The 13,685-nt window shown below is 49.1% G+C and overlaps 1 protein-coding gene across 2 annotated transcripts in view; it reads right to left on the reverse strand.

Moving 5' to 3' along the window:
• The window catches only part of GAD1 (glutamate decarboxylase 1), a 40,452-nt gene extending 36,047 nt beyond the window's left edge, over positions 1–4,405 (reverse strand). Inside the window, exons 1-2 of one of the 2 annotated variants that reach the window (XM_032637330.1) lie at positions 4,041–4,208; positions 2,435–2,579 (exon numbers count right to left, since the gene is read on the reverse strand). In XM_032637330.1, coding sequence (XP_032493221.1) covers positions 2,435–2,516 — 82 coding nt within the window. In that variant the 5' untranslated portion in view covers positions 2,517–2,579; positions 4,041–4,208. Of the gene's footprint in view, positions 1–2,434; positions 2,580–4,036 lie in introns of both variants that reach the window. The other variant, XM_032637331.1, reaches the window with a different exon arrangement.
• Positions 4,406–13,685: the final 9,280 nt, after the last annotated feature.

The following is a 13,685-nucleotide window of genomic DNA, read 5'->3' on the forward strand; positions in this document are numbered from 1 at the left end:
CACTCCCATCCCCCACCCCATCCGGGCCAGTGCCTTCAGCCGGGCGCGAGTGTTTGCTGCGATAAGGAGAGTGACATCCATTAAACCCGAGGCACAACAGAGCCCCAGCGGGGAGAAGAACTAGCCCGACGTCAATGAGAGAGCGTGTCACAGATGGAGTTCCTGCAACAGACAGTAGTAAATCGGGGCGAAAGCTAAACCCTAATAAAAATGCCTGGCAGGTAAAGAGCTATTTTCATCCGATAGAGTGCTTTCATTTTAAACGCCATCTCACCTAATCCTCATAACCCTAGGAAGCAAGAGGAGTGTTAATCTAAGACTCACTTTACAAATAAAAACACTGAAGCTCAGAGAGGCTAGGAGAGTTTTCCAAGGTCACTCAGCTGTGGCGTTGGAGTTCAGACCCATAGCACTGCCTTTTAGAGTTGGGGATTGCAGTGAAAGAAAGGGAAAGAGAGATGGGAAGAGGTAGTGAGAGAGATCCTTTGACGTAGCCAGAGTAGGGAAGACCGAGTGGCTGAGAACAAGGAGGAGGCGTCCCCGGAGCAAGAGGTCTAGTAAGGTTGTGCGAATTGAGCAACGCCACCTCCCAGGAGACCCTGGCGGGGCAGAGAAGCAGAGCCAGCTGGGCGGGCGAGGATGTGTCTGCAAGGGAGGGCAAGGATGGGTGGAGAGCCAGGCGTGCGCGCACAGCCTAGAAATGCTCACGGTGGCTGGGCTGTCGGGGGCCAACGGCGGCGTTCTCAGGACAGGTGCTGCAGGCTTTTCCTGGGCCCAGTTCTCAGCTATCTTCCCTCCGCCCTGGCGAATTCCGGGCGTGCCCGGCCACGAGCGAACTCGGGTCAGCTCCTCTGCTGGGTCTGGGACCCGCAGTTGGGCACATGGGCTCTGCTGCTGGCTGCCTCTGGGAAGTAGGGGCGCAGTAGGGGTTCAGGACTCGAGGGTTGGTGAACACAACGGCCGCCCACCCCTGCCAGACAGCAAAGAAAGGGGCAGGAAATGTGGAGAGAACTGGAAAAGAAATCCATCAGGGCCAGAGCAACAGACAAAGGCGCGCAGGCCTCCCGTTTCTCTTGGCCTGGTCCAACCAGCTCTGGTAGCCAGTGCCCAGCTCTCGCGCCACCAAGGCTGGTGGCTCTCCTGAGCCCCTCTTTGTTGTGTGGGTAATTGTAGCTTGCCTGGGGGGCTGGGGGAGGGAGCTGCAAAGGGAGCTGGAACGCCGCCTAAGAATTTAAGAGAAGGCCTCCAGCCGGGAAGCCAAGGGCAGCACCTAGGGGTTGGATAGAGGGCTTACCTGATACCCCCCCTGCGCCAACCTTCGTTGATGGGAACAATTGATGTTTTCTCAAGCTTATAGAAAGTACTATAAAAGCGAAGCAATGAGCCCTCCTTCTAACCACAATGCCATCCCTAAGCCCTTTTATATAGAAATTCTGGGGCCGTTACTATCCAGAGCTCATGGATTTGGAGGGAGCGCATTTCCATCCAAAGTGGAAAAAGGAAAACAATTCCCCCATCTCCACATCTCTACAAAGATGCTGGAAATCAATCCGAATTAAAGACAGATTCCGGAAATGGGTTGAGTCGCCGCATGGAGCTAGGGGTGGGGAAGCATACATCTCCCCACCCACTTTTATCTGGTTCCCCTTTTCTTCCTCTCTCTTCCAGAGGTGTTCATTGCTGACAGGTCTCCTGCCCTGGAGAAAAGAGAGGGCTGCTCTCTCCTACCGCCCTGGCAAACCTTCTGGACTCTTCCTGGTTCCCCACTTCTTGCCACTCAGGATGCTGCCCGCTTTTTTTTTTTTTTTTTTGTCTCTGAAATGTAATTAATTGTCTAAAATGTCGAGGCTTAATCTCAAACCATTTTATGCTCCTGTCTCGCCCTTGGCTTCTTCCTCACTCGTCAATAGCTCGACGCAAATTTGGAGCAATTAGGGACCCCGAGTTTTCTAAAAGCTGCAATTAACGTCGAAATTTCCGCTGATTATAGAGTTCGAGCACAATGCAGGGGTAAAGGAGGGGGGGGTAGGGTCAGATCTCGGCTCAACGAAAGCCGAAGACAGAAGACTCTATTCCCGCTGAGACTCCCAGCTCCTCACACCGCCCCTTGCGCTGACCCCCGTCGTCCCACCTAGCAAAGAAACCACACACAAAAACAACACTCTCGCCGCGCGTCCTTCCCCCGCAGCGAAGCCTCCAAGGATCGCCACCGCTCCGACCCTGCGTGGTTCCCACTGCCTTAGCGCCCTGGAATCGCCTAGTATCCCTGGCAGTCGAACGACCTTTGGTCGGGACCTGGGTCAGGGCCCCATTTCTTTCTAGCCTCCATCATCTCCGCGCTCCCCCTTCCCTTTCTGCCAGCGCAGCCTCCTCACGTCCCAGCGCCCCCATCTTCCACGCAGTCCATTTGATAGGACACTGGAGCAGGACCTACTTGTGGGGCGCAGGTTGGTAGTATTGGGGTCCGCTCCCGCGTTCGAGGAGGTTGCGGACGAAGAAGGGGTCGAAGACGCCATCTGCTCGGTTGTCCCCGGTCCTCTGCTGTCCGGGGTCCTCGGCCGGCCGGGCTTAGGAACAGGCTGCAAAGGGAAGCGAGAGCTGCACGGGGAGGGATTCAGGGGTCCGGCGCGCGGGAGGCGATTGAGCGGTCGGGGGCGCGGACGCTCCCGCTTAAGTCCGGGCTCAGGAGACAGAGGCTAGAGGAACGGCAGCCAGCGGGCTGGGTCGGGGTGCGCCGGGCTGGGGACGGGGGGAGGAAGAGACGTGCACGCGAGCTGGGGACTCGGGCGCCCGCAACGTAGCCCGGGGTGGCTCTCCAGTCTGGCGGCGCGGCGACCTGGAGCGCAGCGGTGAGACTAGAAGAGCCCAAGGCCAGTGCAGGTCGCGCGGGTGCGGGGGACTGGGCTAGGAGGGCTAGGGAGGCTCAGTGCGCGGTTTTCCAGCCTAGCCGCGACAAGCACTATTGGGCTCTCAGCAGTTGGCGGGCGGGCGGGCAGGCGGGTGTTGCGGGGGAGGAGGGCGCACGGGGCGGGCACGTCTGGTTCGGTGTCTGGTTCCCCTTGTTGTGTCTGGCTGATTCCCTGGAAAGAAGGAGGCTAACTGCTCCGGGGACCGGGGACTTTGGTGAGACAAGGTGAGAGGGAAAAAAGGGTCCATGTCTTTACGTTCTCCCTCGGACTTGGCTGGGGTAGAAATACAGTCACCTTGTAGTCCAGACAGCCAGAAAGCAGCGAGTCGGAACCTCGCTTGTCTCCCTCTTGCCCCACCCGCTTTGAGTCATCTCGAAGCCAAGAACGGGGCTCTATCCTTGTTTCTGTATTTCCTCTCCACCCAACTCTCTGAGGTCCCCGGATTTCTCGCTGTACAGACCCGGAGAGGGTGAGAGAGGCAAGAAAGGGGAACGTCACCGGGGAAACGAACTTGCGCCCAGCGTGCGAGAGGTGGCAGACAAGGATAGGTGCGCGGCGCCCCTGCTCCGCGCTCGGCGCTGGTGCGATGGCTTCCGAAGGCCAGGGGACAGAGAGTGCGGGCGAATCTGGGTACATCTAAGAGCCTGCAGAGTAGCGCCCGCCGGCCACGGCCTCCAGACCCTGCATAGGACTCCGCATCTAGCTCCGCGCGCGCACTCGCCCAGCAGAGCAGGCAGCGGGGAGGCCGGGGCTTCTGGGGAAGTAACAGGTTACCGCTCTGAGTCGCGCCTTCGGCTGCTGCTGGCCAGGAGCCCATTGGTGAGACCGGCGCTCGCAGCCGGGAAGCGGAGGGGAAAATCGCTCTCGCTCCACTTCTGCGCGAGCCTCAGCCTCTGTGCGTCCCCGGGGCATGAATCTCGCTGATGGGGATAGGATGATTGAGAAGGCTGAGGTCTCTGCGCCGCGCAGGAACGGAGAGTCAGGACTGGGGCGGGTGGGACGCACTCATCTCGGGAGGGTAGATGGCAGACACTGGGGTGGGGATTGGTCAAGAAACCGCGGGTGAAGAGGACCCAGCTAACAGTCGCGGCTGGGTACTGGGAAGGTACGGGCAGCCGCGCGCTTACCCACCTAGGTTGGGAGACAGCAAGCCGTGCGCTCCGGTCGCTCTTCTGCGTAGCGCCCAGCAATCCGCCCGGCTCGGCCCGGCTCTGCCACAGGCGTAATCTGCCCGGCGTCACCTCCAGCTGCCGCCTCTGTTTCGCTAGCACCGTCCCGCACGGGAGCTCCAGGAAGAGAAAAGAGCAATCCGAAGAGGCGGCTTCTTGGCTTCGGGGGAGGCGGAGGCGGAGTGGGGAGGCGGGGACCGGCTCAGCAGGGGAATCACGAGGCCGCTGCTTGCGGGGGCAGCTCGGCAGAGCGGTGGGGCTCCTTGCAGGTGCCTGACCGCCTCTGGAGCTTTGTAGGGCGATTATAAATCCAGATCACGGGTTTGCGCCCGGAAAAAAAAAAAAAAAAAGGAAGGAAGAAAGAGAAATAAAGAAAGAAAGAGAAAGAAAGAAAAAGAAAGAGCCCTATGAGTAATCCAGACCGTACTCAACACGCTCTATTTTTTGAAATAGGCAGAGTGTCGGGTAAGGCGAGGCAAGAGAGAATTTCTATGAAGAATTCTGCCTCGCTGAGCGCTTCTCCCTCCCTTTCTTCTCCCCCACTACCATATCTTCGAGAAGACAAGAGCAGTAGCTTTGCCTCAATTACTCTCCCCGCGGTTCCTCCAGCTCTACGACCCCACGATGCCTCCTTGAGCGAAACCGCGTTCTGGGTCGTGTCCTTGCTGGCTCTCTACTGAGCCAGGATTGTCGTGAAAGCAAAGAAGGCAGAGACGAGGGGGGAACACTCAGACCCTAGAGGATTCCATCTCCTTTTCATTTCAGTTTCCTCATCCAGCTCAGAGCCTCCCCAAGTACTTCATCTGAGCTCAGCTACCCACTGCCTCCGCAGAGAAAAGGGTCCGATTTCCAACCCACTGTACGCTCCCTCCTAGCTTTGGTTCCCTTGGTGATGGGGAAAGGAGTCCTCCTGATTGATCATATCTGAAGGTTAATAACACGCACGAGTGCCGCTCCACACACAAGGGGAACCCGAGCATAGAGGTGTCCTGGGGGTGGGGTGGGGGGAGCGGACCGGCCCTCTATGCCTAGACCCACTCCCCTCCACTCCCCCTTCGATTTCATGCTTTTTAAGAATTCTCCTTTTGCAATATTTAAACGTATTTAACGAACTGCCTGGTTCGGAAAGCCCCTCACGGTAAAAAGACGTTCACGGAAAAATTTCCACCAGATGGCGCTAGGCGGCCAGAGACCGAGAGGCCCTATGCTGGCCGGGGCTTTCCTCGTGCGCCAGAGCCAACAACCAGACTGGCTGGCGGGGCTGTTTATTCTCTGGCCTTTTCAAGCCATCCCTCAGGCACCCTCGTCTCTAATTTTTGTTCTCCTCTTTCCTCTACCTCAGCTTCTTTTTCTTGAGGGCAAAACAAAGTTGATCTTTGGGTCTGGGTGACACCGTGTAACCAGTGATTCCTTTACTCGTTTTCGCAGTGATTTTTTTTTCTTTTTCCTTTCCCTGTTGCGGTGCAGCAGGCAGGGGTTATATATGGACATGTCTGCGGCCTTGCTGGCCCACCGGAGTCCCGACCCTTCTCTCTGAATATCTTATTGCCTTTCACCATGACACAGTGGGGATGCCGAAAATCTTACAAAGCACTTAATATTCCATAAGGGAGATCGAAGATTCAGCCCTGAGAAGACGGAATTCGATTAGTACGAGGGATCTCGTTGTGAGGTTTGAAATAACCGCGTTGCCCTTGATACTAAAGGAAATACTGTTGCCCTCTCTTCCATCTTACAGTAAGAACTCGGGCACTTTTTAAGGACGGAAAAGCATCCCGAACGGCGGGCGTGGGTAACAGCAGCACCGGGCGCCAGGTCTCACGACTGGGCAGGGTGGGCGTGCCCACTCCGCGCAGGAAACAACCCTTCAAACTGCGCACCGCGCAGCTTCTCTGCCACGCTTGGAACGCGCGGTTTACTACGAGACTAGGCTCGGAATTCCACCCACGCCCCTTCCTCGAGCCTTCCTAAAAGAAATGGTTGCACCAATCAGGGAGCCCGGTGCTAGTGCTCGATCATTCAAGACGCCCTAGGGCAAGGAGGCCGGCGGGAGGAGGCAACAAATCCCCGCTCCTCTCAGGGTGTGCCGTACCAGGAAGACGCCCGCTCACCTTGTCTCCTCTGCCTTCTCCTAAGATCCGAGATTCCCCAGAAAGGAAGATTCGTTTACCTTAACCTGTGGCATCAGACTGAGAAATTTCCACCCACTCCCTCTTCTGACCCCGGTGTCCAAAACGCTCACCCCTAACGTTTTAGCCAATAAAATAATCTCGCCGGAGAAAGAAATCTCCTACAAGACTGTGTGTCTCAAATTAAAGCTGAGTCCGTCCAGCTGCAAGGACATCCCTCCCTTTCTCCTTTATGTAGGGGGGAAGGGAGGAATGAAGATTCTTGCTCGTCCTTAATTTTAAAATGTTTAATATTAGTAATTAATTAAACGGATGTTTATTAATCACCTACTTTGTGCTAGGCGCTGTTCTCATGGAGCTTACACTGTCCAGCAATTTATATTATCCCTGCACTCATGAACATTCCAATTAGGCGGGAAGAGTAACAGAGTTGGGGACTTCATGGCTTTGATTTAGTTTCCAATTATCTCTCATTCCAACCCAGACTCTTGGGCTCAGCGGAGATGGTAAGGAACCGAAGGCCTGGAATTCCAGTTTCAGCACAGCGAGTTCGGACTCAGGGCACGGCTCTTTCAGCACCAAGGACAGAGCCCACGGTTTGGTCGCTTAAGCCTCGGGTTAGTCCGCTTAGGTCTCCAGCATTTAGGAAACCCGCCCAGCTCTCCCCATCCGCCTCCCCGCAGTAACTGCTGGGTTTTGTTTCCCTTGTTGGGGCGCGGTGGTGGTGGAGTATGTCGCCCCATTCTTGCCTCTCCGGTAAGAATTTGCAAGGAGGGTCGTTGTGGTGGTCTTTCGGCTCTTCAGAATATTTGGGGATCTATATTTTTGTCGGTATTTTTCCACTCTTATTTTTATCTTTTATGACTCCCGGGGGAAGATGCTTTGGATATTGGGGGTGGGAAAAAGATATCCTCTCTGGGGACTCTTGCCGGTGGTGAGGGGTGGCCCGGAAGGGGGTAGTATCCGCCCAGCTGTTTCGTTTGCATTTGATCGAAGGTTTAGCGCTTTGAAGAAATGGGAACAAGACGTCCAGAGGCAGAAGAAGGAGGGGGCGAGGGCGACCCCTCTGGTCTCTCTCTGCCGGGCGTGGAGGTTTTGCCAGCCTGCAACCCAGGCTACTCGATTATGTCTTCCGAGGACAACCTTCCTTCAGGTTAAGGATGGTTGGGACTTGGGAATACGACCCTCCGCCCACAATGCCCTTTCCCCGGGAGGTTTAAAGATATTCCAAGTGGATTTGGATTTGGAGATGAGCCTTTCGTCAAAGGAAAAAAAGCGAGTGGGTGGAGTAAGGAGTGGAAGGGGCACCCAGATGGGCTGCGGGGGAGATTTTTTATGCGTAAAATATGGTCCGCGTCAGGTGAGTAAATATGAAACGTCAATCTTTTTTTTTTTTTTTTTTAACGCATTTAGCATTTTTAGCCTCCAGGAAAGGTAATTTAGAGCCACAGTGTTGGTTCGTTTCAGCCTGCTCGTTAAGGTCTATTTTAAGCATCTAATTTACGACCAAAATAGAGGGGGAAAAAATGGCAGTCCTCACCTTTTAAACGTCTGTCTCCCGAGACGAGGGCTGTGGGCAGCGTTAACCGTACACTCGGCTTTTCGTAAGTGGGAGCGAAGGTCTATTCGGTGTGTTTGTGTACTTTAAAGATAGTTCCCCAAATCATTCTGGACTTTCTTTGGGAACCATAGCTAAATCAACACCCCTACCCGCAACAGACGACGTCACACTCACTCCTGGAAGATGGGAAAGGGTTAAAAGTGTGGCGAGAGAGGGAGAATTCCAGCCAGAACGCCGCCAGAGAGGACTCCGGAAATTACAACCTTTTCTTCTAAAGAACAGCGCTGAGTTCCTCAGATAATCGTCATATGGTCCCTTCCCCCTTGCTATTCAGAAGATGAAAATATTCTAATATTAAAGAAATTAATCAAAGAGGACAGAGTAATTTGTATTGGGGCACATCTTAAGACGCCCAGTTCTCGCTATTTCAAACACGACGACGGAGGGACCGCCAGGTGGCGATAGATTACAATTTCTGAGGGAACAACGGGTTCCACAAGGGAGCAGTTCTTGAAGGAAAACTGCTGGCAGGCCCTTTCCAGTTCACTCATACTCTGCCATATTTCACAAAGCAGGGCCCTTTTTTTTTTTTTTTTAAATGCCGAGAGATGCTGCCGGAAGTGGCTGGAAACACTCAGAATCTCTGTCCCTTTGGTGAAAGAGGAGGGGATGCAGAGTATCCAACTCTTTCCCACAGAGCTGCTCTTTAAAGGTAGCCTCAGGACAGGAACTCTGGTATTAATTAGGCAAGGTGTTTCACTGCAAAACTGGACACCAGGGAAATAACAGGTCTGGATTGCAATTCTGACAGCTTCTAAGATGTATCTATGTTTTCAGTTCTCTCAACAAAAACGAAGGCAAAATCAGTCCTTTCCCAAAAGAGTGGGATGAAGAAAGATGATTTCCCAAATGAGATGCTTTTTAGTGAAACAGAGTATGGAATAGCGATACAGTTGAGCCTTGAACAACCTCCGGGGGTTAGGGGAGCCAGCCCTCACCACAGTGGGAAATCCACGTATAACTTAGAGTCGGCCCTCCATGTACAGAGTTCCTCAACATCCACGGTTCCTTTGTATCTTAGATTCTGCATCCACACTTTCAACCAACCTGAAATCATGTAGTACTGTAGTATTTACTATGGAAAAAATCCGCATCTAAGTGGACCCTCACAGTTCAAATCTGTGTAGTACAAGGGTCAACTGTATTTTATCTATTTTTTTTTCAGTGTAAAAGCTCTTGAACTATTTAGAATAACAGGTATTTAGCCCTTGCTTTCAGATGTAGGTGCCTAGGACTGCTGTGTATGAGAGGTTCTGGAAGGTTCTGACTTAGTTGTGGAGAATCTGATAAATTTCTATTCCTGATCAGATTCCTTCCCTATCTGGCCTAATCCTTGGCCAGTTACTCGCGGAGAAAACAGAAGCTTAACAGGTGGGATTCATCATTGCTGTTCTAGCTCAGTTTCTTTCTTGTCAAGAACTAACAAGTAAGAGCTCACTGGAATTTATTCACACCCAAGGTTCTCACCTGTGTCAGCTGCAAATCAGTGCCCTGGGTTTTCCCAATTAGTTACCTGGAGCTCGTTCTTTCTTACTTTCAGGTGCAAGGCTGAGGTCTTGTGTTCTCTGCCTTTGGATGAGTCAAGGATCCTTTAGAACTGCAACAACTTGAAATCTCAGAAAGTACCTAAATATGCAGATTAAATGATGGTCAATATCTTTTCACTGGGGCTATAGTCACATTGTCTCAACTACATAGCTAGGGATAAACCACAGACATGCATTGAAGCACGGGAAGACTTGAACTGGTAAAACTTTTGTTTTCTTCCCTGAATTCAGAACGGTATACTCTCCCCGCCGTCACCCCCGCCCCAGCCCCACCCCGCCACACAAACACACCAACCTTGATATCGGACTTGGCCATGTGATTTGCTTTGGACACAGGAATAGAGCTGAACTGCAAATCCATGAGTTTTGAGGTAATGTGTGATGCATCATTTCCGTGGCAGTAGCTGACGAATACAGCCTCTCACACCAAGGCTGCCGGGGAGAACCAAGGTGGAACTCAGAGAAGGTCTTGGTGTTGGCTGCCCAGGATCGCTTACTGTGGGTGGGCCCAGTCTGGCCTAATAGCGGTGGTGGAGAGGGTGGGGCACGTTAGCGACCTCTGACGTCTCTGTCTCTCGCTTTAGAATCATGACTACAGAAATAGTTATATTATAGAGGTGAAAAATAAATCTCCTGGAAATTATGCAGTGTGTTTATTGTCTGAATTCTCATTTAAGCATCACCTGAGATCGTCTGCTTTGCAGACAAAGAAACTGAAGTCCAGAGAAGTTTCAGGATTTCCCAGAGCACACACTTAGTGAGAATCAGGCTGGAAACTCTTCTCCCTTCCATCTCAGTGCCCTGTGCACTGCTCAGTGAGGCCTCCCAGCTCTGCCACATAATAATCATTTGGCCTTGGAAAATCACTTAATCTCTCTGGACTCCCATAATGGCAGGGTTAGGGTATCAGATGAGACCAGATAAGGCTTCATTCATCTGAAATAATTAATTAGTAGTGTTTCATGACTCTTCTCACAGGGCAATGTTCTCCAGTTGTGAATGCTATGGACTCAAGGACCTCTTGAGGTCTTCAAGGCAGCTTGTTAACAGGAGGAAAATCAATAACTTTAGTCAGACTTGAGTTCAAATCTCAATTTTACTTATCAGCTATTATTTAAATGCTCAGTCTAAATTTTCTCATCAATAAAATCGGAGCTAACATTAGTTTTGTGGGCTGTCTTATTTGATGTCCATAAAACCCATGTTCACAAGTTCAGTGATGCCTGGTTTATGGATTTCAATGTATGTCAACTCCGGCTCCTGTTCTTTCCCCTTAGTTCAACAGTGATTTTGATCCATTTAAATGTTTTCTCCTTGGATGTATAAGCTAAGCCTAATATGTGTCTCATTTTGTTGCCCATTTCAGTAGAGCTTCATCATCCCTTGACACGGACTTGAAGGCTTTCTCTTCAGCGATTTAGAGGCCTTTTAATCTACAGAGAGTTTTGATTCCTAGAGGAGAAAATTTTCTGATGGCACATTCAGACTCAGCTGAGAAGGGGTGAAAGGGAGCCAGTTTTGTGCCAATGTCTTCACTCTGCCCCAATGACACTGACCTTCTTGTTGTTTCTTAAACATTCTTGGCATGTTCCCATCTCAGGGACTTGGCAATAAATATTCCTCTGCTTGGAAAGCTCTTCCCTCACGTATCCATAGGATTTGTTCCTTCTCATTCTGGTTTTTGCTCAAATGTTATTTTCTCAATGACCTTCCTTTATCCCTCTATTTAAATTTACAAATCTCCCCCGGTCATAGAAATCCCTATTCCAGCCTGTTTTTTTCCTCTAACACTTTCTTTTTGTCTTTACCACTTGACATATTGTATATTTTACTTATTTATTGCTTCTTTCGTCTCACTAAAATGTAAGCTCCATGAGGGTGGGGATTTCTTTTGAAACCAATGTATCCCCAGCACAGAATGGTTCCTGGAACACTATAACCACCCACTGCATATTTGGCTGGTTTTTATTTTGTGCATCTGAATAGACAATATATTCCTAAGATCTTCAGGTGGCCATCTGGAAGTCACCTAGTGCCTGCAGAATGACCATGGGCAGTCGTTTTGCATCACTTTCTTTTCTTCATCTGGATTCAGATAAGGAGGTGAGAAGAAAAAGTAGACAAGGAAGAAATAAGTCCCCCGAAGTCGGAACCACCTAGGAGACCTCAACTAGCCTATGAAGGAGCAGCCAGTTACATTAGTATTCAAACCTCTGCCTTAACAGGTGGCAAAAGATCTCAGTTTTGCAAGTTTGTTTTGAGACAAGTTTCTCAAAAGTATTCTTTTAATTCCATTTAGTACCCAGGATTTTTAATATTTTTCCTCTTATTTTCTTTCATTGGTGGGATGTGAGCTAAGGGAAGGTGGCTTGTAGGATGACGGTGTTGTCTGCTGATTTAAGTATTCTGCCCCACCTTTGGCTCAGTTCTTCAGATGCCAACAGGATGAAACTGAATTTGGTGCCTATTATGATGGGAAAGCGATTTTCTTCCTAGCACACTACCCAGTGGTAGACAAGGAACTGTGAAATGCATCATCTTAACAGGATGATTGTTTTCAAGTAATCCTTTTCATGGAAAGACATTCAGAATAATTTTTCTTTGAGGCAAAGATACATTTAGAGACCTGGGGGCATGAAATGCCAGAAGTCTTGTTACAGAGTAGAAGAGGGGGCAAGCTAAAGTGTTTGAAAGGCGGGGGAAGGAGCTCAGGAAAGTTAACCAACTATTAAACTTTGTTTTGGATACAGTTCTGCAACAATAGGAACTACTGGGTTGGCCAAAAAGTTCGTTTGGAAGATGTTATGGCAAAATCTGAACGAACTTTTTGGACAATCCAGCACATAATCAATTCTTTAAAAACAAGGTCTTTTGGAGGCTATAGGTGATGATGTGCAGTTGTTTCTACTTGATTTATCCAACTGGGCATAAGAGTAAGCAAGTTTGTGAGTGTACTAACTGGTTAAGGTTCTGTGAAGATCAGCATTTCTGTCTCAGACAACATTTCTTTTCTGAACTTAATGACCTATTTATTTACTTAGTGGTATTGATCCTCATCAGAAGCTTCCAGCACACCAAAAAGTGTACTAAGGCCTGCTTAAATGCCTCACGTACAATAGGCAATTTGTGAATATTGCTCTATTTCCTCCCTTCCTTGTGTAAACTTTTCTGTTCCTAAGGTCAGTTTTACTTTAACTTTATTTTTTAGTCTTTGTTTAAATTGAAGTATAGTTGATTTATAACGTTGTGCCAGTCTCTGCTGTACAGCAAAGTGACTCCGTTATACACATGTATACATTCTTTTTTTAATATTCTTTTCCATTATGGTTTTCCATTATGGTTTATCCCAGAAGATTAGATATAGTTCACTGTGCTATACAGTGGCACCTTGTTGTTTATCCTTTCTTTTTAAGTTTCTTTCTTTTTTTAAAAAAAAGTACATTTCTTCCTTTAAATTAATATATGATTGTTAAAGTCTGTGACTTTATAATGAACTAAAATGAAATAACCTCATCACCCATACACAACCATAGTTAACATTTTCATTAATTTTTCCCCCAGATTTCATCCTGCCCTATTAGAGGCTTAATTTAAAAGTTTTTAGTATTGAACAGTTATTTGTACACACATGTTCACAGCAACATTATTCTCAATAGCCAAAAGGTGGAAGCAATCTAACTGTCCATCAATGGATGAATGGATACACAAAGTGAGATATATATATATACACAATGGAATATTATTTAGCTGTAAGAAGGGATGAGGTATTGAAACATGCTAGGGCATAGATGAACCTTGAAGACATTATGCTGAGTAAAATACTCCAGTCACAAAAGGATAAATACTGGAGGATTCCACTTACTTGTGGTACCTAGGTCAAATTCATAGGCAGAAAGTAGAACAGTGGTTGCCAAGGACTGAGGGTAGAGGGAAATGGGAAGTTATTGTTTAATGGGTACGAAGTTTTGGTTTGAGAAAATGGAAAAAGTTCTTGAGGTGGATGGTGGTGATGATTTCACAATATGAATGTGCTAAGTGTTACTGAACTGTGTACTTAAAAATGGTTAAATGGTAAATTGTATATTTTAGCACAATAAAAAGCTTTTAGTTATAAAAGTGACACATGCCTATGATAAAAAAATTAAAATGCATACATTGAAAAGTAAAGCTTTTCTTACCTACCTCCCCTCCTCACTTGCACAACCCAGAGATAAACATTCTAGCCAGTTTCATATTTCTACTTTTGACATACCTGCACCTGTAACTGGCACAAGGATCCGCCAATTCCTCTTCCTTGGCTTTGAGTGGCC

This window comes from Phocoena sinus, chromosome 7, assembly GCF_008692025.1.
Source record: "Phocoena sinus isolate mPhoSin1 chromosome 7, mPhoSin1.pri, whole genome shotgun sequence".
In the NCBI taxonomy this organism is placed as follows: Eukaryota; Metazoa; Chordata; class Mammalia; order Artiodactyla; family Phocoenidae; genus Phocoena; species Phocoena sinus.